This window comes from Poecilia formosa, unplaced genomic scaffold, assembly GCF_000485575.1.
Source record: "Poecilia formosa unplaced genomic scaffold, Poecilia_formosa-5.1.2 Scaffold44, whole genome shotgun sequence".
NCBI lineage: Eukaryota > Metazoa > Chordata > Actinopteri > Cyprinodontiformes > Poeciliidae > Poecilia > Poecilia formosa.
Genome location: NW_006799983.1, coordinates 2,062,592 through 2,088,286, shown reverse-complemented (window position 1 = coordinate 2,088,286; position 25,695 = coordinate 2,062,592). Strand labels below are relative to the sequence as shown.

Genomic DNA, 25,695 nt, shown 5'->3' with positions numbered 1-25,695 from the left:
AAGGGAAAACAATGGGATTCATTGGTCAGCAGTTGTTTTAATCATTGAGGGAATTTAAACAATGCAGACCAGTGATGCATTCATTTGTTTAAAAGCAGTTAGAGATTAAAAATATATATCAGGACGAATACCCTAATTTGGACATGTCACACCAAGTTTTTCAGCTTAAACATTTTTCAATCACCTGACATCATAGCCATAATGTTGAGACAAAATTTTATGTTGTTTATAACCTTTTGATTGGTGTGTAATTCCCCACACAGCACCGTTATCTGTTTAAACAGTGTTGTACTTACAGAATCTGCTTCCACAATATCATGCATTCACTCAGTTCCAATTTTGACTTTGTAATGGTTGAAGTAGTTGAAATTAAAACAAATTGAAAATTAAATTGTCTTTCCCAGCACATTTCAAATTTCCATGTTTTGTTTTTTATTTTCATTCAATAGTTTCAGTCAAATTGGAGCTGAAATGCAAAACTAATTTGCAAATTTAAACTGTGTTCCAATCAGCTAAATTATAATGCCAGTGTTTGGAAAAGTTGATCTTAAATAATAATAATAATAATAATAATAATAATAATAATAATAATAATAATAATAATAATAAGCTCTGATCCAAAAGAAGAAGGACGTCACAGGAAAGTTTTGAGATTTTTTCTACTTTGTTTCCTGCCAGTAAGAAGAAGGAAGTGCAGCGACGGTAATGCTCGGAAGATATTCAACTCATAAAGGAAACATCAATCAGGGCAGATAAATCTCAGCACAGAAAACACAGTAGCTCTGTTGGTGCACGCCACAAAAATCTAGTTAAATAAAAAGGTGCATTAACTATGTTTTGCTTATTCAGTCCTGAGAGAGAGTTCAACCAGCTTTTCAGTAGCTAGTTGGAAATTTGTCATACCTTCAGATATTGTCAGTTTTGAAAGGAGGAAGAGCTGAAGACAGTATTATGCTAAGTGGTATCAACAATGGGATAGTAGTTCATTTCCAGATTAAGAGACAAGGATTTTTACATGTGAGTTCTGTTCAAAGAATATAAAACCTTTTGAAAAATATTCAGCTTAATTATATGTTGTTTATTTGGCTGCAGCAAAATGACAATACATCTCAGTATGACTGATTTGGCCAAATGCATACAACTGAAACAAAATATTCAGATACATTGTAGAAAAGCATTCAACCTTCCTCATTTTTTGATGTCATACTAGATATTTTGTTCTCTATGTTAGGCAATTTAAGATTACCAATTTTTTCCTGTTTACTAAATCCTGAAATTATAGAAGAGATTTTAGAGAGGTTGCTTGGTCCTTTCATCAAAGTGAGAGGTCGTCGTACATTAGGATTAGCATTCCTTTAAACAAGCTAGCAAATCCCAGAGGACGATTAAATGTTTCCCAATCTTCACAACATTCGAGGTAATTGGAGGCACTCCTGACATCATGGTGAAATCAAAAGAAATCAGCTACCCAGAACGAGTCTGGGTAGAATTTCCCAGTGCCTATGGGTTCTATGTTCATCTGCTCAAACAATTGTATGCAAACACAGTGGGAATGTCCACCCATTGTGCCGTACTACGTTTAAGAGATGAATATAAAACATTTTTTAAAACTTTTTTTTTTTTTTTTGCTAGCCAGATAATACCATCCAGACTGTGAAGTTTATGAGCAGTGGGATAATATTGTGTGGGTGTTTTGTTGCAGGAGGGAGTGGTGAACTTCATCATCAAAGGACATTATGTGGAAATATTGAAACAACATCTCAAAATGATAACCGGAAAGTTAACATTTGGACACAACTGGACAATAACCTAAAGGAAACCAAATTAGTTACAGTATCTGAAGGACAATAAAGTCAATATCTTGAAACCCTAATCTCTGTCTCATAGAAAATTAATGGGAAGAGCAGAAAAGGTGAATGAACAAACTGAACCTCAGTCACATTAGTTCCAGCCACAAACACCTAAATAATTCTAAAAACAATACTAAGTTATTATTACTTTGCCATTTAGAAAACAGAAATGATTGTGGGAATTATGTATGTTAGAACATGTTGTGTAGGGTTAGCATGTGAGCAGCGCATACACAAAGGTGATTGACAGCACTAAGACCCTCTTCTTGGCTCTGATTGGTTGCTTCTAATCAGTAGCAGCACATTTCTGTAGATGACACTCAGACCACAGGAAGGAGGCAGAGAAACTAGATTTTTTTTCACTAATTATCTGTCTTATTTTGTACTTTCATGACATAGTGACAATTTTAGCAAATATGTAAAAAAAAAAAATGAAACGAGAACTCCTGTTCGTCAACATGCTGCATTATCTATGAATGTTGGTAATTACACATTTTAGTGTGGTGCACCAAATTTGCTATGGCACATTTTTTGGTGAACAGTGAGCAAAAGTAAAACAAATACAAAGAGTTTTTTGTTTTTAGTAAATCATTATATTATTTTTAGATGGCACAAGAAAGAATTTTGATCAAAAATAATCAAGGTCAACATGCAAACACTGGTATTATCTTTCTACTCTGTAATGCTAAGTTGTTTTGTCAACATCTTCATTGCATTTGACATACTGGTCATTGGTTTAAAGTCATGTATTTATTTGGTCAACATTTGGTCAGTTTTCTGAAGTAGACATAACTGACCAAGATTGAGGGTCGGTTTCTTGGTTTCTGTGTATGTTGAATCACAGGATCAGCACCAGATTGAAAACTCTTTTGTGCATTTAAAACAATGACTGATGTTGTATTTGCATTGTGGTGTAAAGGTGTGTGTATGTGAAGGAGTAGCAGGACTTAATCCGTAGTTGAAAACCAACATAATCCGAATCACACTCTAATTGCTGTTTTCATAACTTATTTTTGCCTCTTGTTTCAATCCTCTCCTTCTCTTCTTTTCTTATTTTTTCAGGAAAAAATAAGAAAACCTGCTAAACTGAGCATGATTGGATGCATGTTTGAGCATGGTTGGTTGTATGTGGTCCAGTCTGTTATCCAGGCTTTCATTTTTGTACCTGTCTGTGCACAGTGGCATTGCCGGCTCTGGGTGCACAGTACCCAGTGTTCAGCGCTGCTCCTGCAGCCAAAGTGATGGAGGAGGGCAAAGTGCACTCAGTGGAGCACCTCATGAACCCTCTGACCATGCAGCACCCTGAACACAGCGCTGCCACTGCTGCTGCTGCCGCCGCCGCCGCCGCCACTGTCTTACCTGCAGTGTCCACACCTCCACCTTTCCAGGTGTGTCTTATAATGTCATATGCAAAAGTATCCATGTAAATGTTTACTTGTTTTGCCTCACTACAAGCAAAAACCTTAGGAGTATTTTATTGGACTTTTATGTGACAGGTCAATACTAAGTAGTGCATAATTGTGAGACTAAAGGAAAGTGACAGATGGTTTCATTCATTAAATTTTTTTTTATAAATAATATGCCAACATTTCACATCACATTCTTCTGTACAATATAATTAAGAATGCAATTGCACAGAAGATTGAGCACAAATACAAATACACTATGATTTTCTTTCTACTTTTCAATTATTATTTTCAGTGGATCTATCACATATTCACATCCCCACACATTGACACATGCAAAAGAAAAGTTAAAAAGTTATGGATGTTATTGGCAGGAACATGTATGCGTTTTTTTTTTAAATGTAAAAATTCAGAATATCCCATCTCATTCAAGGTTGCACAATATCCTCCAAGCTTTGCAAAATCCAAGTCAAAACAGCTTTTTATCGGATGTGTACTCTTAAAATCTTGGTAAATTTTTCTATATTCCTATCTAAATCCAGTTTATCTGTCCTTCCTCCTGACCTAGGGCCGTCCAATCACTCCCGTCTATGCCATGGCCCACAACATCCAACGCATCCCAACCGCTGCCAGCCTGTACGGAGCTGGGTACGTTCCCATCGCTAACTATGCTGCCAACACAGCCGCTCTGGCTGCCCTGCAGAAAAATGCCGCCATGGCAGCCACGGCATATGGAGGCTATGCCGGCTACGCCGTGCCCCAGGCCTTCCCCACCGCGGCCTTCCCACTGCCCATCCACGACGTCTACCAGTCGTACTGAAACGGGGGCTCAGATCGAGTCGTCCAGTGACTGAATCTCAACAGCATCTGTCCACGCCACTAAAACATCTCTTGAACTTGATCTCTAATGGGATACGTAGCAAATACTAAGACTGCAAGACTGGGACAAAATTATGGCCTGGTATTTTCCATTAGTCGCTGCCATCCTCTCTTTATTCCGGGGCTAGAAAGGGGAGCAGCTCTGTTAGACAGCGTCACTGTTTTATTTTCTGAATTTTGTAACACACTTCAAATGCTTCCTCCTGCAACAGTAACCACAACTCCAATAATATTCATATTGTCTCTCTTTCATTGCACCATCTTGTTGCTGTTGCAGCAGGGACATTTACGGTACTTTTTAAAGTATTTATGAAGAAAAGACGCATTATTAATGCTTTATTCCTTTAGCTTTTTTTTTATCTTGGTATTCTTTTTTTTTCTGGAACAGATCTATACACTGTGTAATGTATGCAAACAAAGAAAGCGAAGTAAATGGAAAGAAGGAAAAGGTAACCAGGAACTACTGATAAGATGATACCACTGTCTTTGGATATATCCATTTTTGTAGTTTTTTTCCATTATTATATAGTATTCTAGCCAGTTTTACATGCTGTAGGTGATGCTGTCCATGCTGGTTGAATGTGTATTGCTTTTTATGTGCCCAATTGGTACTTTTTGGTGTAGTTTATTTTGTGTATTTCAGTTGTTTTAAATGAAGGTTTTAGGTCTTTTTTTTTCGTTCCCTGATTCTTTTGTCCCTGGTTATGACCTTCTGAAACATGTGTCTTAATGTTGATACACTATAAAAACTGCTGGGTTTAAAACAACCTAATTTCGGAGCATACCATTAACCAATCTGCGGGTCAAATGTAGCTCAACCCAAGCTTGCATATACATTTGGATTAAATTGAAAGAGTTTTAGCTTTTACTTAGCTTAGCATTAATAAAAAGTATCAAATTTTAATAAATAAAATATAGAAAGAAAGGGAAATAATTATGTACTGAAAGATTGTTAGTGGCAAACAATTCATTTTGGATAAAAGACAAATCATGCTCACTATATGACACTATAAAATTATTTTTCCTTCCAGCAGATCTTTTATTAAACTCAAAAGTTAAAAATAATTGAATAGAAACATTTAAGAAAATAGTAACTTTAAAAGATAATTGCAAAGAAACTTAAAGTAGATGTAAAAACCTGTTTCTTCAGCCCACTTATATTAACTTAAATTCTTTAGTTGAAACATTAGCTAGTACTAGCATGCGCTGACTACTTAGCAGGTACTAAGGTACTAGGCTAATGTTAATCTTGAGTGACTAAGCTTGTTCTTTAATGCTAACACTAGTCAATAACACAACCCACTGACATAAACATAACAACACAGCATTAATTTACCATCTTATCCGCTGGTATTTCATCCAGCAATGGTTGGTTGTTTCGTAGTTCAAAATGTCGCTCTGTAAACCGACAACCTGGGCCATAATTGTTGACTAAGTGATTGGTTGAAAATACATAAACACTCTCCCAGCAGCATAAACCCAACATTTGGGGTAAAAAACTAAAAAAAAAGCAACCTGCAGTTTTTGTGTGTGTACATTTTAAAGATGGGAATCCGAAAGGCACAAAAATGAAAAGCAAACTGGAATACATCATGTGCCTTTAGATGTTCCCCATCATTAGAAACTGTATTAGTAGGGGACTAAGACTGAATAGATGTTTGTTTTCCTTCAGTTAAGTATATTTTATTAATGTTATGAAATGCTTGAGTCTTGAAAGGTGAACAAATATGTTTGTTTTTCTTTAAGAACTGGGTCCCTACACTGCTTGGCCCATTTCCATTTTTGCCAACCAAATACTTAGTACACTCCAGTCGGATGACTTCAGAGAGACTCTTTGCGCTTGGCTGCAGTGCCTTACATCACCGTACAGTACGTGCCTTTAGAAACAAAACAGGGCTGTGAGGTTGACACCAGAAGGAACAGACTCCCATCTGTGCATGGCACCTGAGTCTTCTTCTATTTGTATTTCCAGTAAACTTTATTTTTGTTATTACTGTATCATAGTGAGATGAGTGGGTTCGAGCCTCTGGAGTCAGATGTCAGAATGCCTCTGCAGTATAACACTCCTGCCTCCCTCTTTATTTCTCCAAATCGCTCTAGAACCGAGGTGCACTTAAAACGTATTTATAACTGGCACGGAAACGCCACCTTGAAATGAAGAGATATTTAATACAGAGCATGAACTCATGAATGGATACGACTAGTTTGGCTGTTTATTTTGGAGTGTTTTATTAATGTGTGAGTTTTACTTTGCCGACAAAAAAAAAAAGAAAGTCTTTAAGATGTGGGGTCTTTTTTTTCTTTCTTTTTTTTTTGGGCACTTGTGAAACTTCAAACTTTGCTTGCAAGAAGTTTAAAACTGGAGCAATACCTCACTCTTCAATATGCAAGTAGGTATGCAATGTGCTGGTTGTAGTGAAACCTCCAAACTACTTCAAGCAGCTGCTTATCAGGAAGTCACTGTCATTACAGTCACATAAACAGCGGTGAAAATATGTTCTGAACCTGTCAACGTTTTCCCAGTAGTTACCATCAAGTCCATGGTGGTCACAACCCAAGTAGTCGACACATACAGAGGACATCATAATAGATTTAGTGTGAGAGCCAGAGTGGGAACTCAGGGAATAAGTATTGAAGATGTTTACAGAGTTGCTCATTCCTCAAGAGACAAGTCTTGTTTTGGTAATTACTACTTCAAGATGTTGTCCACATGCTGACTTCAAATCTTTCTTTTCTTTCTTCATAGATATCCCACTGGATTAAAGTCCAGTGATTGACGTGGCCACTAAACACTTTTTTCTCTTTCTTTGAAATCAACAGTTTCCAATACTAATTTGAACCAATAAAAAACAAGATTGCTTCTCAAATTCTCTTAGATTTCAGATGTTTTCTTAGCTTTTTACTTTTTTTTTTTACATCCTTTTATTCACATGTTCAATATTTATTCCCTAGAGAAACACTTTGATTTCTCTGTACACATACATAACTTGGGTTATTTAAGTCAAAAGGTATGAAATTGACCACTTAAGAACATTTTGTTATACTGAATACTTATTTTCTCCGCTGTATAATCTTTTTTTTAATGTAGGCTTGTATTTTCACTCCAGTTTTAGGTAGTTCCTTTTTTGCCATCTTTTTATTTGGAATATTCTTTTACTTTCCACATTTTTGATGACTACACACAACTCTGAAAATTGTGGAGAAAATTGGACTGTTGATAAAATAAGTTATTTGTTCCAAGATGTAAAATGAAAAGCAAGCGTGTTGTCTTGAGTTAATAATCTTACTCCAACTTGTCCACTTTTTTTTTTTTTTTTGCTCCAATTAAACTGGACTTCATGTAGAGGACTAACTGCTGTTAACTGCTTTTATGAAGAAGACAGAAAGTCTGGATATATATATATATATACATATATTTAATATATGCATTACATTTGTTATGTATGAAGTAAAAAAAGGTATAATATATTTCTTTACTTATTTACAACTTGAGTAGGGATAAAAGTCAGAGTAACAAAAGTAGAAAAATATATTTTTTTTTCCTCTTTGTATTTTTTTTTTTTTTTTTTTGCCAAAGTGAGCAATAGTTTTTAGCTTTTAACATTTATTGTAATCTTCTAATCTGTAACCTAATGTACTTTGGTGTTATGAGTGGGAACACAAAGAACCTTCATGTTCAGCTACTTTTTAGCAGTTTCAGCAAGGATTAAAAGCTGGCTCATTGAAGTGTTACAACCCTGGCATTTTTAGCTGGTTGTGTTGCAACTCTGCATGTTAGTTTTGTCCAGAGAGTCCAACAGTGATTTAGCTGCCTTTGGAGTTAACAAAAAGGCAAAAAAAAAAAAAACATGTCAGTGAAGTGAAGTCTAGACTAACATAGGTGTAAACTTTTAACTCCTCCTTGTGTGCCTTATTGCCAAAATGTCTTTGCTAAAGCTTTGTAGACTCATGCAGACTTTTTTTTTTCTATTAAGAGGTTTGTTAAAAAGAAATAAGACCTTGTTCTTCATTGTTATATTTATAGTGAAAAACACAGTAAATAAAATGCTTTTGAAAGGATGCAGGGTCTTTGATAATTATTTTTTGATTGCATGCCATACTTTTCTATGCCTTTTTCTCACAAGGACATTTTTTTTTCTTTTCAGCTGCCCTGGTTTTAGATTAGACAGAATAATAGCAGAGTGGTAACTGAGTAGCTTCTGATAGCTTCAGAGGTAACCCGTCTCTGACCTCATAGATCAGCAATTGTTGAGAAACGGCTGATGGGGCACAAAAAAGAAAAAAAAAATCTTTCATAAATTCTGGTGCTGCTTGTTACCTTTACTCCAGATAAATGTGCATCACCAGTGAGAGCTTCTGGAAAGATCTGGGACTTACAATGTGGGGCAATGGCAGCGGGAGAGAGTTCAAATCTCTGCATTGTCAAGTTTTCACTAACTGCTTTCTAAATGTATGAAATAAATCCATCCGTCTGTCCATCCATCTACATCACTCTGTCTAGCAGCACACTCCAACTCAGGCTGGTGGATCTCCATGTATTTCCAATTCAAATGTAATATATAGCAGAAACCAGATGAACTGTCATTAATCGTCTGATGTTAATCAGACTGGATTATCAAAATTGCTTCTTTTGCTAAATACCAGACTAGTAACAGAGATATTTTTATTTCTTTAAATCCTTCATTACATTCGAAAGTAAAAAGAGGAAGCTTGCCAATGTAAGACCACGATTCCAACTGAAGTACACAACTGGAATCGGAAGACTGACGTTTCGTGATTGTTTTCCTGTCGGAGGGACGTGTGACAGATGTCCTTGAAGGGATCTTTCTACCTTTTATGATTGAAAACCGTTACCTTAAAATTAGAGGACTTCCAGGGAGCTTCACACTCGGATGTAAACCATTCCAGTTGACGTTGGAGGTCATGGCTTAAAAATGGCGACAGAACCACTTTGTATGGAAAACTCACATTAAAACCCTAAGGTTCTCCAAAGAGACACTTTCTTTTCTCTGACTGCGTCTCAAGATTCTGTTCATGAACGACACAAACAAGGTCAGCGATAAGAAGATGCCCTGACAGAGTTCAGCCTCTACTGGGAACAAGATAAACTTTGTGCCAAGAGTGAACCACAAGTAATTTTGTGGTAAAATGTATGTAAAATGTAGTACGTTAAAAAATATGATTCAGTGACCTATCTGCTGACCAAACTACATACAGTTTCAATTTTGCAAAGTTAAGCTATAAATGTAGCAAGAGCAAAACATTTGGGCTGCTCAAAATGATGGACTAAAAAAGTTTCAGTTGCAGAAAACCATTGTCATAATAAGTCAGTTTTAGGATATCATTTTTAATGATACATTTTTAAAAGAATCTGGGAGATTTATCGTCTAAAAAATAATTATGAAAAGAAGAACCACATTCTCAGCATTATCAGAACACAGCTCTGTAGTCATACATCTGCATAGAAAAATATTTATTGGCAGCTGGGGTTGTACATTAAACATTGAGAGGGCAACACTTCTCTCCCAGACATTGAGTTGTAAGAAAGAATGCTGTAAAAAGACACCATGAAACACTATAATGAACAAAACCCTGCTCTGAAGTACAGTTTTGTAAAAATGACCATTAGTCGATTAGCATGTAGAACATTTTTTATCAACAGTATGAAGCTTCCTGTCTGACATCTAAGGTTTCTTGTATGATTGCGAAACAGTTTAGTTCTATACAACACTCCATCAGCTCATTTAGATCTATTTATAGCTCCTTTAAGGTTCTGTATCAGTTTAGAATCGTACTGAGTTCTGACTCAGCCATTGTAACAACTTGGTTGTTTTTCTTTTTGCGCCCATAATGCTGTAGATTTGCTGGTGTTCTTTTGATCATGTTCTTGTTGATGACCAAGCTTAGCTGTCTGAAAGACTGCATAAGTCCAACTAAAAATATTTGGTACAGAGAGGAGTTCATGGCCGAACCAATGACTGGAAGGTTCTAAGGGGCTGTGACTGCAAAATGTGCCCAAAACGCCACCCCTGTTCAGCTCTGTTGGTATACGGTTTGTATTGAGTTCAGAGTTCTCAAAATACAGTGCAGTGCATTATGTGTTGATTCCAGAAGTCTTGGGGTCCACTCACTTTGCAAATGCACATCACACTAAGTTCTTGTCCAATATAAGAGGGTTTCTTCTAGTAATTCTTTCAAAAAAGGCCATTTACAGTTTCACAGTTTTATAACTGTACTGTCTTGGATTTCAAAAATCAATAAGCCAAGAATGGCCTGTAGCGTATTGCAGCTCCTAGGTTTTTTTTGGAAATTTTTGTATGGTCTTAAGCACAGGGTGAATCTGCTGGAACAACCATATTTGGAAAGTTTTGATTAATCAATCATCTTCATTACCCCCAAAGGACAATTATTAGGCAAACTATAACAAAAAAGAAACTCTGACATAACCCATTCCGTACACACATAAGACATGAGGCAACTTTTCAAAAAGTGTTTCCAGTTGTGGATAGTCTGTCCTACCTCAAAAGTATTACTTGATGACAGGCATAAGAATGTATTCCTTAAAAAAAACAACAACATATTATTGTTGATGTCAAACACAAGAACTAGTTTTAGTATTTCTTTCTCTTTATCTTATTTTTATTAAAACAAAAATATCTGAAAATTATTTCAAAAACAATTCGGACGGTATTCAGTCAGTAATGAAAACACACATCACAAAAATGTTCATATGAAAAATCATATTAGAACATAAACAGAAAAAAAAACGAGTTAACACTATATCCGATTTACAAGTAACGGATTTTAAGAGCCATTTAGTCAGTAGATTACCATATTATACTACTGCCATCTGGTGGTAAAACCATCTTATAAATCTGTAGCATGCCCGTAGTTCAGACTAGTCAGTGTGGGTTTGCAATGGCAGCCATGTTAGCTCTACATTCATCAGTGCAGATGAATGTAGCATAAAACGCATTCACTATTAAGGTTAAAATACATATTCAGCAAGCTACTTGCTAGTGGAATACATTTGGCGTCCTGGTCTGTTATTATCTTTTGCAGAAATGTATATTTGACTAAGAATTTAAGAGCATATATTCCAAATAGACTAAAAATAATAATTTTTGTAAAATTGTTGGGAAAATCTTCTACATATAATGGTACATTTTCTTAATATATAAAATACAGTTTATATTGTTCATTGGTCAAGTTGCTTTTAGTAAATAAAAGTGGCTCAATGAACAAAACTGAAAAATTAATAATCTAAACTATATTAAGGCTAACAGATTTAATGTTAACTACAACTCCCACCATGCCCCAGCATCAGTGTGCGTGCGCACCCCTTCCTTAGCTTGCCACTGCGATTGTAGATTTATAAACAAGCTAGCTAAACTGAGCGGCGCTGCGCTATGAGCCATGAGGAAATCCGGATGAGTGTGAGAGCTGCTGTCACTCTTGAACACGGCTTCAGTTTATATTTGGCTTAAAGGAGACGCAACAAAGCGCACAAAATGGCTGTTCTCTGGGCCTTGGCGAATAAGTAGGTTTACTATAGCTTTAAGAACAAGAAACTAGTGTCTGCTTCTTTAAAATTATATCGGTTTATAGCTGAATAGATAATTAAGAAAAGTTTTAAGTTTCTAATGAATTAATATGTGCATTTAATTTGCGACGAATCCAGCAGAAAATGCATCAATGTTGGATAAGGGCCGCTTGCAGTCAAAACGGCTTTAAAGCAGATGTGCTTAGTTATTCCTCACTTTGCGTGTGAACCTGCTTGACTATAAGAGGAATTAAGAGGTAGGACATATACCCTTCACGGTGATGGAACCAGTCGACAACAGAGTCGGGGATGTAAATAAAGACGAGAAACCGAAGGAGGACAAGGCCGCGGAGCAGACCCCGGCCACCAGTACGATCGGTACGCAGCGGAGGGCACTCAGAGAGCGGGGAGCGGGCCGACCTAGGTCCGGTGTCCCCTCTTCTGCCACGGAGGTTAACGGAGCTGCGCCCGGCGCGCAGACCTCCGGACGGGTTCTGAGGGACAGGTCAACCAGGGCAGTACCGGCCTGGCTGAAGGACTTGAAAAGCGACGAGGAGGAGGACGAACCGAGCCCGGACAGCAGTGCGACCAAGCGGCGGAAAGTTTCCAGCTCCAAACGGAGGAAAGGGCTAGATTCAGCGGGTCAGGAAGAAGCTGGAGAGGGGCTCACAGGAGACAGCCTTCAAGGCACAGAGTAAGCTTCACATTTATCAGCCCGTACTTAATAGATACAGTCAACGACAGACGCACATTTGTTTATAATGAGCCTGTGTAGAGTTGAAACGTGCATCAGTGGGGGTCTGCTCCTTTTAAAAGCACGCCTTCTGCATGGCTCGTCCCCTACATGGGTGGAGTAAAACTTACCTGTCTTTAAAGACGCTCTCTTTATAACAACTGCTGTATTAATGTCATATGGGATGTTGTGTCACTGCTGGCCACACAAGGTGATTTTTTCCCCCCCTTTTCTCTTTAGTTCAGAAGACCCAAAGAAACCTGCCTCAGATGTTCAAGGTAATCAGTGGGATGCTTCACCAAAGCCTTGCAGAAGTTTTCATATGGCTTCAACGTGTCTCGTTTTTTTTCTTTCTTTTTTACATTAAAACCAGTAACTTTAATGTACATTATTTGGATTTAATGTTACAAACACAAAGTTGCGTATGATTATAAAGTGAAAGGGAAAAATACAGGATTTTTTTGTGTGTTTGTTTCTTTCAGAAACAATCTGTATAGAGTTATGTGTAATTATATTCAGCCACCCACATTTTGACTTCAAATACAGCTGCTAGTTTTTGGGGGGGATTTGCCTGTAACAGTGTTGCACATCTAGAGACTGAAATTTTAGTCCTTTCATCTCTGCAAAATATCTCAACCAAACCCTCTGAGCTTACGGAAAATAGATTTTACTACGTCATCCTGGTAATTGTCTGGTTCTGCGCTGTGATCTTTGTTCCACATCGATTACCTTGTAACACTTTAAGATGCTTTCATCTGTTGTAGCTCTGGCAGTATATTTAGTGTTGTTCCCCTGCTGGAAGGTGAACCTCCACCTTAAGCCTCAAGTCTTTTCCTACTTTAAAGAAGTTGTTGCCCGGTATGTAGTTTCATCTATCTTCCTTTCAACGTTGCAAGGCTGAAGAAAACACCCTCCACAGCTTGATGCTGCCACCAGCACAATTCATGTGGGGATGGCGTGTTCAGGTTCAGTCATTTTTATTATAGTTTTAAGTCTTGCAGAGATTTTCCTTTATTTGTAGTTCAAAAAGTTTTATTATGAACTCGCCTGTTCAGGGCTCCTCATGCTGCAGGTCTGGTGTGTCCTCTATGACTTTATTTTAACACTGTCTGTGTTCTCGACTCGCTCCCATAAAGGCCAGATTTGTAGAAAACACAACTAATGGATGTCCTGTTGACAGACTCGCCCACCTGAGCTGTGGAGCTCCTGCTGAGTTACCATGGTCCTCTTGGCTACTTCAGTTGGTTTGCCAATGTCATGAATAATGTGCATTCTTATTACAGTAGCAAAATGTTAAATTACACACAAATGAGCTCTATTTTCTAATTAGAAAACTTTCAAACTTTCTCTGCTGGATTTATTTGAAGGTAAAAGCAGCTTCTCTGTCCCTTTTGAAGACTTCCTTCCACTTTACAACTATGCACTACTTTGTGTTATATACTTGATATATGAAATCCTTTTGTTTTTAATGTGACATAATGAAGATGTTCAGGGGCCGCGGCTGCTTTTGCAGGGCAATGCGGCTGTTGAATTATTGCCGCTCTGTCATTCATTGTGTGTGACATTCAAACAGAACAGATGTGTCTGTGTGACTGTGCCACAGTTCACGGCACACACAAATGTTTCATGACTTTCCATTTCCCCTCCAACTCCAGCTCTTCTTCCCAAACGGCCCCCCGCCCAGAATGATGCCACATCCCCGGCTGGCAGGGCGGCCCGGAGCGTTGCCAAGCCCGTGTGCAAGACCGAACCTGAAATGGAGACTCCAGCTGGTGAGTGACCTGCTGACCTTGAGCTCTGTCACAGATCGGAGAAATGCTGCAACAAGGTTTTGTTTTTAAATAACCAATCAAAGCTTGTTTTAACTTTATTTGTGATTGCATATCTTAGTTTTAAATCCAGGTAGTAAAGATTTTAACACATTAATAATAGCAGCAGTTTGACAAAAAAAAAAAGATGCATAAAACAGAAGTGCAATTATTGTTATTTTATTCTTTTTACTGAAGAAGGTTGAAATCTGTTTTTATTTTGTTGTCATTTTGTTTTGTGCAGCAGTGGAAGAAGAGAGTGCAGATAGAGAAAAGTGTGAAACGTAAGTATATGCTTAGCTTTTTAGTTTAAAAATGACTTCCACACCATGAATCCCATTTAAATCCTGGTGATATGACTAAATCTAAAAAAGGTTGAATGCAACTTTTCCAGCAGAAGTGATCCTTACAACCCTTCCTTTACTTTTGGGAAGGACTTTGAGGAAAACTAGTACTTATTTTTGACACAGTTCTGTTAAATTTATCATTTAATTATATTACATTTTAACATTCTGAAGTTAAATTTTTAATTAAGTTATAATGTTATTTTATCTCTTAAAGAGTTATCACCACTTTACTGGACAAACAGATCCAGTTCATGTCAACGGTGGTTGTTTACAATCTGGTGATATAAGTTACGTTAAGATTCAGTCCAAATACAGTCAGATTAGCTTGGAGTGTTTCCAAGCCGGGTCAGAGCAGGGCCATAAAACCCCGAACCTAATTGTTATTTTTCCTTAGCAAAAAGAAAGAAGAAGACAGCAAGGAGGACGCAGAGCAAGTCCCGGAAGATGAAGAGCTTCCTTATCAGGATGATTCGAATGACTTCGGCTTCCAGCCTCGGAGTCAGAGGTAAATTTACACTGAGCGCATCACTCAGCTGTGTACAGAAGAAGCATAAGCCATTTGCGGACCCTTTGGTTGTTTGCGTTTTTGTTTTCAGCAGTGGTGAAGAGGAGGACGGCCTCAGCAGTGATGAAGACGTTCCCTTTAGAGACGACTTAAACGATCAAAGCTACGACCCGAGGGCTGAAAGATTTCTGTATGGAAGCCTCACGTCTCTCTTTATTTTATTTTTTTTTGTTCGTTGGGAAACATTGCCAAATCTTTTTCTTTGATTAATATTCTAAGATAAATTTTATTTTTATTTTTTTACTTGTCTTCATTTTTTTTCTAGGGATATTACTAAACCAAAGCGCAAAGTTCTTCCGAGACACAAGGAAAAGAAAGAGAAGGATAAAGCACCTAAAAAGGAAACAGAGTTTTCAGAGATAAAGGTAGAGGGTGCAGATAACCTGGAGATGGTGCAGGAGGAAGTAAAGCTGGAGGAGGAAGTAGCTGAAGATCTCGATGGACCCAGGAAGTAAGTTCAGCTTGTCCCGTGTTTTTATGCAGGAGCTTTAAAAACAGAAACAATAGTTTGTCGGTGTTATTTCTCTTCCTTATTTCCTCCCTATGAAGTCTTTTCACACTGAGTTGTATCTGTAAACACGAAGTAAGCACATTTTATTTCTTACTTAATCAGGAGAGGCCGCAGGAAAAAAGACGACAAAACTCCACGGCTACCAAAGAGACGGTGAGAGTGAAACCTGCGTAGGGTCTCAAACCAAATACGTACCATAAATTTATTGTACAATGACGGTGCTTTTTTTCTTTTTTTTTGGTTTCTAGCTTATCTAGTGTTTCTAGTGTACTTATTTCTCCCAATATTATAACCGGTTGGGATTGTGGTTGAGAAGCCTTGCAGGCCTGTTAGATATTGATGTGTCTGAAGATCTGATTATAAGAGTCCAGGATGTTTAACTCTGCTGTTTGCTTGACTCGTTCAGGAAGAAGCCACCCGTTCAGTATGTGCGCTGTGAGATGGAGGGATGTGGGACGGTGTTGGCTCATCCTCGCTACCTCCAGGTTTGTCTCAGCAGCGACAGACACACACACACACACACACACACACACACACACACACACACACACCCCTGAGATCAGCATCGAGATAAGCAAGCCGGGATTTCCTCACACATTTCCAATGGCATGATATAAACAAAAACAAAGCTCTTATTAATTCTTATGTTGTTGCTGTGTTTAAATGTATGACTTTTTTTTCCCTTTTTAATAGAACAACGTTCATACAATGTAGATAAGACAGGTATTTAAATAACAGGGTTGCTATTCTGTCTGAAAATGTGTGAAAAATGAAAATAATATGAAAAATCTTAGTTTTTTCATATTTGATTCTTTTTTTTTTTCTTTTCTTTTTCCCTCTCGGTGTCTGTTTTTTTTATTTATTGTTTTATTGTATTTCATAATTTAAACTTTAAACCTGCAGAAATGTTCTCCTCCATGGACACTTATTTTTTTCTTAGATCAATAAATTTCCCTAATAGGTAGAGATTTTCTGGCACCAAACAAATTTTGGTAAAAGTTCTTGGCAGTCAATCTGAAAATTATATCTTGGTACATTTAGGCAGATATGGTTTGGAAAAAAAAACATTTTTAGGTATTTAGTGTGGAAACAGAAAAAAAAAGAAGATCTACTTAGGAACTGTGATCAGTTTTAACATAGTTTCTTTGTGCCCTTAAAGAAAAGCAATACATATCCTCGTCCTTCTTTAAAGGACAGTACCAGAGTATATTTTTTAAACAGTTTTCTCACATTTTCCCCACACTAGCATCACATAAAGTACCAGCATTTACTGAAGAAGAAGTACGTTTGTCCCCACCCGTCTTGTGGGAGACTTTTCCGCCTTCAGAAGCAGCTGCTGCGCCACGCAAAGCACCATACAGGTACACAAATCGCTTGGCCTTTGATTGGTTTAAAAAGTCCCAATAATAAAGCTACGTAAGGAAAACATCTATATTTGATTGCACCCTTTTTTTTCTTTGATTGTAGACCAGAGAGATTACATCTGCGAGTTCTGTGCCCGCGCCTTCAAGAGCTCCCACAACCTGGCTGTTCACCGCATGATACACACTGGAGAGAAGCCTCTACAGTTAGTCTTTCTCTGTTCATTAATGAAGCAACTTTGCCGTTCTGATTTAATTTAGATCTTTTTTTTTTTTTCCCCGTGCAGCTGTAGTTTGCAGTCGGTTCATGATAGAATGCGAAATATTTCAAGTGTGCCTCTGCAAGGCATTGTGTCTTAAGCCTTACTACTTCCCTGTTTCAACAGATGTGAGATCTGTGGCTTCACCTGCCGCCAGAAGGCGTCGCTCAACTGGCACATGAAGAAGCACGACGCAGACGCCACCTACCAGTTCTCCTGCTCCATTTGCGGTAAGAAGTTTGAAAAGAAGGACTGCGTGGTCGCCCACAAGGCCAAGAGCCATCCGGAGGTGCTAATCGCCGAGGCGCTAGCGGCCAATGCCGGCGCCTTCATCACCACCCCTGCCTCTCTGCTGGAGCTGCCAGGAAACCCCGTGCAAGCGGATGTGGCGGGCATGGACGGGAACCACGTCGGGCAGGACGGCCATGCCGATCAGCTGGGTCAGGACGGACAGCACGTGACGCAGCAAGTGAGCCCCCAGGTGGTTTTACTGGGGCAAGACCCGAGCCTCCATACCATGCAGGTTCCCGTGACGATCGCCCTCACCCCCATCGACCCCCCGTCTCCGGCCGACAACCATCAGCAAACGCACCTGCAGCTCCAGATGCCCGTCCAGTTCGTGCAGCAGCCTCAGATCCAGCAGCTGACCCTCCACTCCGGCTCCATGGTGACCCAGCACCAGCCCCAGCTCCAGCCCATGCCGCCCTACGCCCCCCACCAGCAGAACCAGGCTCAGATCCTGCAGATGACCTTCCAGCCTGTCAGCCAATCGCAGACCCACCACGTTCAGCAGATCCCCATCTTGGCCGCCTCGCCGCAGCTTCAGACCATGCACACGGCGGCTCCGAGCCCACCGCTGGTCTCCGCCTCCCAGCCTCAAACCCAGGATCCCTCGTCGGCCAATAGGAATGCCTTCATTCTGGACAATCCAGTGCTGTCTTCCTCCTCTCCGCAGTGCGGCTCGCTGCAGCAGACGGAGGCGGTCGGGGAGAGCGGCGTGGTGTGGGAGCAGACGGGACAGGGGGACGTTCAGGCTGAAGACGGCGAGATACACGTGCAGCAGGTCATTATATAAAGAAAAAAACACACAAAAAAATACCACGAGGACTGTGCATGTGAAGAAGTACCTGCAGTACGGTTTGAGATAAATGTAGGATCGCACATATAATTTGTACTGTTCACTAATTGTCAGACTTGGTAGCTTTTTAGAGTTTCCGTATCAGGGAAAGAAGTGTTTGTGAATGTTTGTTGCCTTTGTACATAACAGTCTTGTAACTAGCTGTTTGAGTTTGTGTATTGCTGAGATTAGGTTCCACTTATGCAATAATACACCCCCCCCACCCCTAACCTCCTTCCCGTAAAATATTTGCCATGAATGCAGAAAGCTGGAATACATGAATTTAATTTATGAAACTTAAACACGGGCAGCATATTTTATTTTTAGTCTTTGTTATATATATAGAAGGTTAAGAAACGTGTATGGTCACAAAGACGTAAGTCTGAAACCGAAGTTTCAACAGCTTGAAAGTATGAACCGTCTAGTCTGAGACATTTAGGATGTTTGTTTACCTTGCAGGAACAATAACTGGTTCAACCTTCACTAATGTCCTTCCTGTTTTAAGGAGCCAAAAGATGACCACTGACACCTATATGGACATATTAAAAACAGTCACAGATTTGTCAATATCCTCTCAAGTGTAACATTGTTTGAAAAGAGAAGCTATGTAGACCATAATAATCTCACACATTAGAGTTGTTCTAGCACAAAAACACAATAAAAGATCCATTTATAAAACTTAATAAACGTCTTAACATTTAACCCAATGTGTTCAGTCATTTTTAGTTGAAAATTCAATGTTTTTTTTATTTTTTTAGGGACAGGAGACATTTCAATTAGAAATTCATAAGAAATAATTGCTTTATTTAACAGAGGCAATTTTTTTTTACTGCTACAAAAGTCATCTACAACATTTATGTTAATTCTGATACATTAATGTAAGCAAAAATGCATAAACACATGCTGGAATGAAGCAGAAGAGGCTCATTTTGTTCCTCATATATAAACAACTGTAACACAATTAGCTGATTGTTAGATCCATCTTCTCATTTTACCAGCCTGCAGATTAACAGACATCATTCCCAAAGTAAGAGTTGTGTTTCTTAGGCTTTTAATATAGTCTCTTAACTGAGGAGAAAGTGTTGGAAGTTTGATTTCAGCCAGCTGACCAACAGTGCACAGCATTACATAAGGAAGAGGCAGCGCTGTGTTAGATCAAACTCGTGACTTAAAACCTTGTTCGCTGCTACAGGTTCTTGCAGGTGATTCATACAAAGATTTAAAATGCATTTTGATCTGAAGGTTTTTATTAAACAAAATTATTTTTATTGTTGCTATAAGATACCCTTGTGGAAATGATGTAACCTTTTTATTAATTTTGATACATGCAGTTTTTTCTTGCATATCTCTAAAAGACCTAGAAACAATCAGAATGGAAATTTACATGGTTTTCGAGCAGAATTTTCTTAAAATTTGGTTTACCGCAATACTGGTAACCAGTGCATGCCTATACTCACAGGAAAGGACGACAAATTGGTCCATGTGTAAAGGAGAAAAATGAATACAGCGACAAAGGGACATCAGTATGATGTCTGGTCCAGAACTCTGCCTCCATTACTAATTTAAGATGTAAAACTTTACAAAATTAGTTATTCCCAGTGGATAAACCTGTCATCAGGACATATTAATCCGCTCTCTGTCTCTCTGCATAGTATATTGCTTCAGTGCTCTTTTAGGGGGAATCAAAGAGTTACTCAGTCCAACTTTCCTCTTCTTCATCTGCTGCTCAGCCTCTTTTTCCTTTGATTCCTGCTGAAAGCTCTGGGATCCTCCCACCGGTTCTGGTGTCTCCTCACTCACAGATGGATGAGAGTCGTTGGGAATCATCGCCGTCTGGAGGTCACTGTCGTGAGCAAACTTGCATTTGATGCCAAACCTGCACCTTCCGTCCTTCCTGTAGGAAACGCAGACCTTTTTGCCTCCTATCTGGGAGGGTCTTGCCTGCATGGTGAGTGGAACGTGTTTCTGTAAAGCACTGAGCTTCTGGTCGGCCTGTGCTTTGAATGGGTTGGTGAACACGCTGCTGTCAGACGAGGCGTTTAGAGAAGGTGGAGGTAACTTTTTAGGGGTGACAGAGTGTAAGGGGGGTGGAGGCAGGATGGGCCGGGAGGGTGCTGAGGAGCCTAGCGTTTGAGGATGAGGTGATGATGATGAATATGATGAGGGCTCCTGATCCTCAGAGTCCGACTCACTGGATGCCGAGCCAGACTCCAGCAAGAAGTTGCGGCTCTTTTTGGCAGCGGTAGCATCATCTTGAAGAAAGCTTGAAAACAAAAAAAAACAAAATCTGACCATCACTAATCAGAATACCAGTAAACCTATATTATCAAATGATAAAAGCGTCCACTCACTCAGCTTTCCTGCTGTTTACGTCTTCCTCCTCTTCATCACTGCTGGAGGAAACTCCATAACCAACCAGCGAGTTCATACTGGAGCTAGCTTGTTAGCATTAGCATATGAGGTCGGTTTCAGGACAGAACAGCGACAATTCTGTACCACAATAGTTGCTACCCACTTTAATATTTTAATCTATGAAAATAGCCTCGCTGAAATACGTAAAATAATTTCTTTTACCGTTTTGCGTACAAACTGTTTGCTGTGGGAAGTGTAGCTGGAGCAGCAGATTATGTAGCTTTTCTGTTATTTACGTTCTTCTGGGCATCTGCACTGACACCTACAGGAAGGGCGTGGTATAGCACTCCTTAAACCAAGCAAAACTAAATACACTTGGTTATTATTTTCTCCCCAAATAATTACAAGAGTTGCAAAAATATCCACATCCCTACACCCTCACATATTTTAACTTGTCAATTTACTATCCACAAATTTCAATTTATTTTATTGATGTGATAGTGATAAGTCGGTATATAGCAGTGCATCAGTGTGTAGAGAAAATGAAATGACTTTCAATTCTTTTTTTTTTTACAAATCTGAGAACCATGGTGTGTATATCTGTGTAAACTCCGTCACTTTAAAATCCATTTCAACCATCTTCAGAAGTCACAGTATTAGTAAACTTGCCTATAATTTATTCTTAGTTTTGTGAAGGTTTTGGAGGTTTGATGTTTGACAAAATTAGAGAAAAATAGTATAAAAATATCTTAAGAAGTAAAGCAGTTTATTAGAATATTGGTTAGGCTCCCAACAGGCTGAATGGCAAAGTGATAATGCAGAGAAGCAGCCAGGAGGCGAAGGGTAACTCTAGAGGAGCTCAGATGAGAGAATCCACTGTCAGGACATCTATTATTTGTGCACAGAACTGTGACTCTGTGGAAAGACTTGGAATTTGCTGTTTACCAGACAGTTAGGAGAGCTTGACTTTTTTTTTTTTTTTTTTTTAAAAGAAGAACATATGGGCAACATATCAATTTGTTAGATATGCAAAATATTTGGGTAATCAGAAAAAGATTAAGATAAGATTTTTTTCATTTCCACTACAGATCACTATCCAATAAGTATAAAAGTCATGGAAAGTCAGCTATCGGAGCCAATTTTCCACCACAGCATGTACCCAGGCCTTTCCTGCAGATTTAAATCCAGAATCCCGCTCAGCTGCTATTGTTGTTGAATAAGTCTGCAAAAAAGATGCATATATGACACTGCAATGAATTCTGTTACACAAACAGAGAACACAAAACCCCCCAAAGAACTGACTCTGTATTTAATAAATCCAAACAATAGGACTTAAAGCTATGCCTGACTAGCTAGTGCAAAAAATGCCCTTTTGTTTTTATTTCTGTTTCTAAACAGACCAAATTTATTGTAAGTTTTAATGACAAATTATAAGTGATAAACACATTTACCTTTTCCTAAAGTTAAGATATTTTATAAGTCAGTTTATTTATAAAGAGATAATTCACATCAAAACATATTTTACCACAGAGCACTACGGAGGACGGAAATAAAAATGTTCGGCTTTAATAAAAAACAACAACAACAACAAAAAACAATAAAACCTTAAATGATTCAAATATAATATTTTTCTTGACAAAATATCTTTCCATCCAGCTAGCAATGTATTTCATTCTGTATTTCCAGTTTATTTATGGTAGATAAATAAGATATGTTTTATTACTTATATCTTCTGTGCCTTGTTTATTGGCAGCAGCAGCTAAAGAAAGCGGAAGATACTTTTTTCTTTTGATAACTGCCAGAGATCAAAGCAGTCTAGATGTTCCGTCCACCAGAGGTCACTGTTTTCCTCAACTCCACTCCTTCTTATTAATAAACACAGTTGTCCTAACAACTGTGTTTTATCTGACACTTTAAAACAGCAATAGTTGCAGTCTGCCTAATACACAAGAGTGGGCATTTACACAGATTAGGAGCGACAGGTGTGAATATTTGATCAGCTCTGTAAGCCCAGACAAGACAATCCACATAAAATCTACTTAGAAAACCCTTTTTTTTCCCCTCCCACACATCAAAAGTGTGTTTTATTACAGTAAAACACATAGAACTAGTTTCATTGTGAGTGACAAATGTTAAAAGTTCAAGGAGTATTAATACTTTTTTCAAAACATGCATTTGTCTGCTGAACTGATCTGTCAGTATGTATGTCCTGCTTAAAACCGGGTCTCTTGCTGTTTATCATAAATAACAGGAGCTGCTACCAGGAATGAAGCACTGCTAACAGGAACTAAAAATAAGCACCTGTCTTGGATACTCGCCTGCAGTGTGGTCACATATCATTAAGGATAGTGAAAAATTGGAAGCATTGTCATGCTGTGTCATTAATGAAGAGCAGCAGCAGCTTCCCTGCTGTAGCCGGAAACATTTTCTAAGATAAGCTCTCAGTCCTGTTTATCATAAAGGAGCAGGGATACAGAGGAAGCAGCGTGGAACAGCCCACACAGGAATACACTCAAATTCAGATCATTCTCCCAGACTTTGTCACTACCAGTAAATCAGATAAGCTGCTCATGAATTAGTTGATGAGCCCCTCCTACAGAAGTGCTTTACTGACTTTTAAGGCAAACTCTTAATAAGTAACCTAGTTAAACAAAGGTTCATTTTAAAAAATGCCTTTGTCTCGGATAAACCTCCACTTTTGCTCTTACTACGCACATCATTTTGTTTCCAGAAACATCTGTGGTGGAGGGTCACCCTCTATTAAATGTCTATTTAGCTTGCCGTACCAGTGAGTCGCGTTGAATTCTTGCAGTGTGGCCTCAGGTTCTCTGGGAAGAGGCGGAGAGTGGACAAGCAGCTCGGAAACAGGAGCAGCTGCTTGTCCAAAGCACGGCGTCTAACCGGAAGACGGGAGGAGGACTCAGACTTTAATTGGACCAGGAGTGAGTGGGAACAGAGGGAGGAATGTGACGTCACTGCGATGAGAGACAGGCGTGCGCGGCTGTATAATAAAGGCAGACCTGTTGCTGGCGTACTTTTTTACTGGAACAAGGGAAGGTGTTATGGCTGGAACACGGACCAGAGGAACGAGCAGGACCACGGCGGCCAAAGTAGCTAATCTCGCCGCGCTGGTGCAGTACGAGTGCACCAACTTACTGGTCCTCTATGTGAGTAAATACTGTTTAAATAGCTACTTTCCTCTGGCGGTAACTTTCCAGCACGTCACAGTAAAAGTTAAGTCGCTTGCCTGACTCCCTGTTTCTGTGCGTTTGGGAGTGGGGAGAGTTGGGTCAAGGTTTAAAGGGAAATTAATGGGAACTTCCCCGTGGGCGTGTGTTTGTGCATGCATTTCTGCATCTGTGTGTGTGTGTGTGTTTGAGGATAGAGCGTGTTTTAGTGAGAGGGAACAAAAGAGTGATGACAGACTTTTGAGTGCAGAAGTAATGTGAGAGGGAGTAAAGTTATGTTTTTGTGTTGCAGAGAGAGAAAATGTGTTGAGTGCAACAGGTCAGAATGAACAGTGGTAGGTGGGTGTTTTTTTTTTTTTTTTTTTTGCAGTCACCAGTTTATAGGCCGTCCTTTTCATCTCTGTTCCATGAACTTTTGCTTGCCTGCTGTTTTTTTTTTCTTGGTCTGAAGCCAGTTCATTCCTTCATCCAGCTTTGTTTCTTGCTGGAACTCAGGGAGTGGCCTGACATGTAGCATCACATCTACATTAGTCTACTACACAAACTTGTATTTTACCAGGCTTTTACAGTATAGACCAGCACACAGTAAAGTACTTTACTGCGATATTCCTAAATCTGCACGTGACCCTGGACAAATCCGTGAACATTGTCAAACATGGTGGTGGCAGCAGCATGCCGCAGAGGGCTATTTCTAAGAGAAATCGATCAGAGTTGAACGAAAAATGGATGAAGCTAAATGCAGAGAAAATCTGAAACGAAAACTGTTAAAAGCACCAGAAAGCCAGCAGTTTGACAACAGCAGTCAAACTGCAATNCCAGACAGTTAGGAGAGCTTGACTTTTTTTTTTTTTTTTTAAAAAGAAGAACATATGGGCAACATATCAATTTGTTAGATATGCAAAATATTTGGGTAATCAGAAAAAGATTAAGATGCAATTTCAGCAAAAGGGTGGTTTTACAAAGTACTGAAAATTTAAATGCACATGAAACTTTAAATTTCTATTCATCAAACTTTGAAAAAGTTTTTTTTTCAACGTTACAATTACACACTACCTTTGTCAATTTATCATAAAATCTATGATTTTATGTTTGAGGTTGAAATGTCACCAATATCAGAAGGTTTAATCTAAACGTTTACACAAAGCACTATATTTACTATATCAGCTTTTGAGTATTAGTTGAATTCACTATTGAGGTTTTAGTTTGCTTGTTTTGTTTTTGACATTCTAGGAAAAAAGTACAAATAATGTCATTTAAGAATTTGTCCTACAACTTTAATCACTTACTCATGTTGTTTATTTTCTATAATTTGCTTATTGTCAATTTAGGAAAGCCTTACAGGCTGGTAGAAACAACCGGAATGTTTTGTCAGATCAGAGAGGATCACCAAGAGGAACTTTGTACAGACTCACAGAGATCGTCTCCTTAAAGGGGACATGAACTAGATCCTTTCTTTGAAAGGGTCAGGGGTTCTAGTCATACACACCATATGTGCACTGGACTCGGCTCATGTCATTTTCCTCGTAGAACCGTGTGTATGTATGTTTATTCTTTTTACCACAGTTGATTAAAATGTTTTCCTCTCCATTACAAATACCCGTTATGTGTCTCTATGAATGGACTGTTTTTGCTGACAGATCACATCCTGTACCAATGTGCTGAGTCACCAGAGGAAAATTTCTTTTTTTTTTTTTCATTTCCACTACAGATCACTATCCAATAAGTATAAAAGTCATGGAAAGTCAGCTATCGGAGCCAATTTTCCACCACAGCAT

General features: G+C 38.6%; 3 protein-coding genes and 1 long non-coding RNA gene across 20 annotated transcripts in view; 2 read left to right on the top strand and 2 right to left on the bottom strand.

The window, feature by feature from the left end:
* Positions 1-8,194, top strand: part of rbm47 (RNA binding motif protein 47) — a 53,077-nt gene extending 44,883 nt beyond the window's left edge. For all 14 annotated transcript variants that reach the window (XM_007551886.2, XM_007551881.2, XM_007551883.2 and 11 more), the window contains 2 exons: positions 3,030-3,238; positions 3,825-8,194. In XM_007551886.2, the coding sequence (XP_007551948.1) occupies positions 3,030-3,238; positions 3,825-4,076 (461 nt within the window). In that variant the 3' untranslated portion in view covers positions 4,077-8,194. The remainder of the gene's footprint in view (positions 1-3,029; positions 3,239-3,824) is intronic.
* On the bottom strand, positions 436-3,023 carry LOC107836206 (uncharacterized). The gene is made up of 2 exons (XR_001662073.1): positions 2,929-3,023; positions 436-2,891 (listed from the first exon to the last, which is right to left on the bottom strand). It is a non-coding gene; the product is annotated as an uncharacterized LOC107836206 (long non-coding RNA).
* Positions 8,195-11,336: 3,142 nt separating the features above from the next.
* On the top strand, positions 11,337-19,082 carry zfp91 (ZFP91 zinc finger protein, atypical E3 ubiquitin ligase). Of its 3 annotated transcripts, none has more exons than XM_016671423.1 (12): positions 11,337-12,372; positions 12,652-12,689; positions 14,067-14,168; positions 14,461-14,503; positions 14,961-15,071; positions 15,163-15,261; positions 15,397-15,582; positions 15,745-15,795; positions 16,049-16,127; positions 16,889-17,003; positions 17,110-17,209; positions 17,390-19,082. In XM_016671423.1, exons 1-12 carry the CDS (start codon positions 11,960-11,962, stop codon positions 18,336-18,338), a joined length of 2,286 nt encoding a protein of 761 aa, XP_016526909.1. In that variant the 5' UTR covers positions 11,337-11,959; the 3' UTR covers positions 18,339-19,082. The 3 variants fall into 3 exon arrangements, with proteins under 3 accessions (XP_016526909.1, XP_007551940.2, XP_007551939.2); XM_007551878.2 differs by having other exon boundaries at positions 14,067-14,183; positions 14,464-14,503; positions 15,166-15,261; XM_007551877.2 differs by having other exon boundaries at positions 11,338-12,372; positions 14,067-14,183; positions 14,464-14,503.
* An 85-nt stretch (positions 19,083-19,167) lies between these two features.
* On the bottom strand, positions 19,168-23,608 carry LOC103137896 (uncharacterized). Of its 2 annotated transcripts, XM_007551876.2 has the most exons (3): positions 23,519-23,608; positions 20,732-21,954; positions 19,168-20,643 (listed from the first exon to the last, which is right to left on the bottom strand). In XM_007551876.2, the coding sequence occupies exons 2-3, from the start codon at positions 20,806-20,808 to the stop codon at positions 19,995-19,997; spliced, it is 726 nt and encodes a 241-aa protein (XP_007551938.1). In that variant the 5' UTR covers positions 20,809-21,954; positions 23,519-23,608; the 3' UTR covers positions 19,168-19,994. The 2 variants fall into 2 exon arrangements, with proteins under 2 accessions (XP_007551938.1, XP_016526910.1); XM_016671424.1 differs by lacking the exon at positions 23,519-23,608 and having other exon boundaries at positions 20,732-22,293.
* Between the last annotated feature and the right edge of the window lie 2,087 nt (positions 23,609-25,695).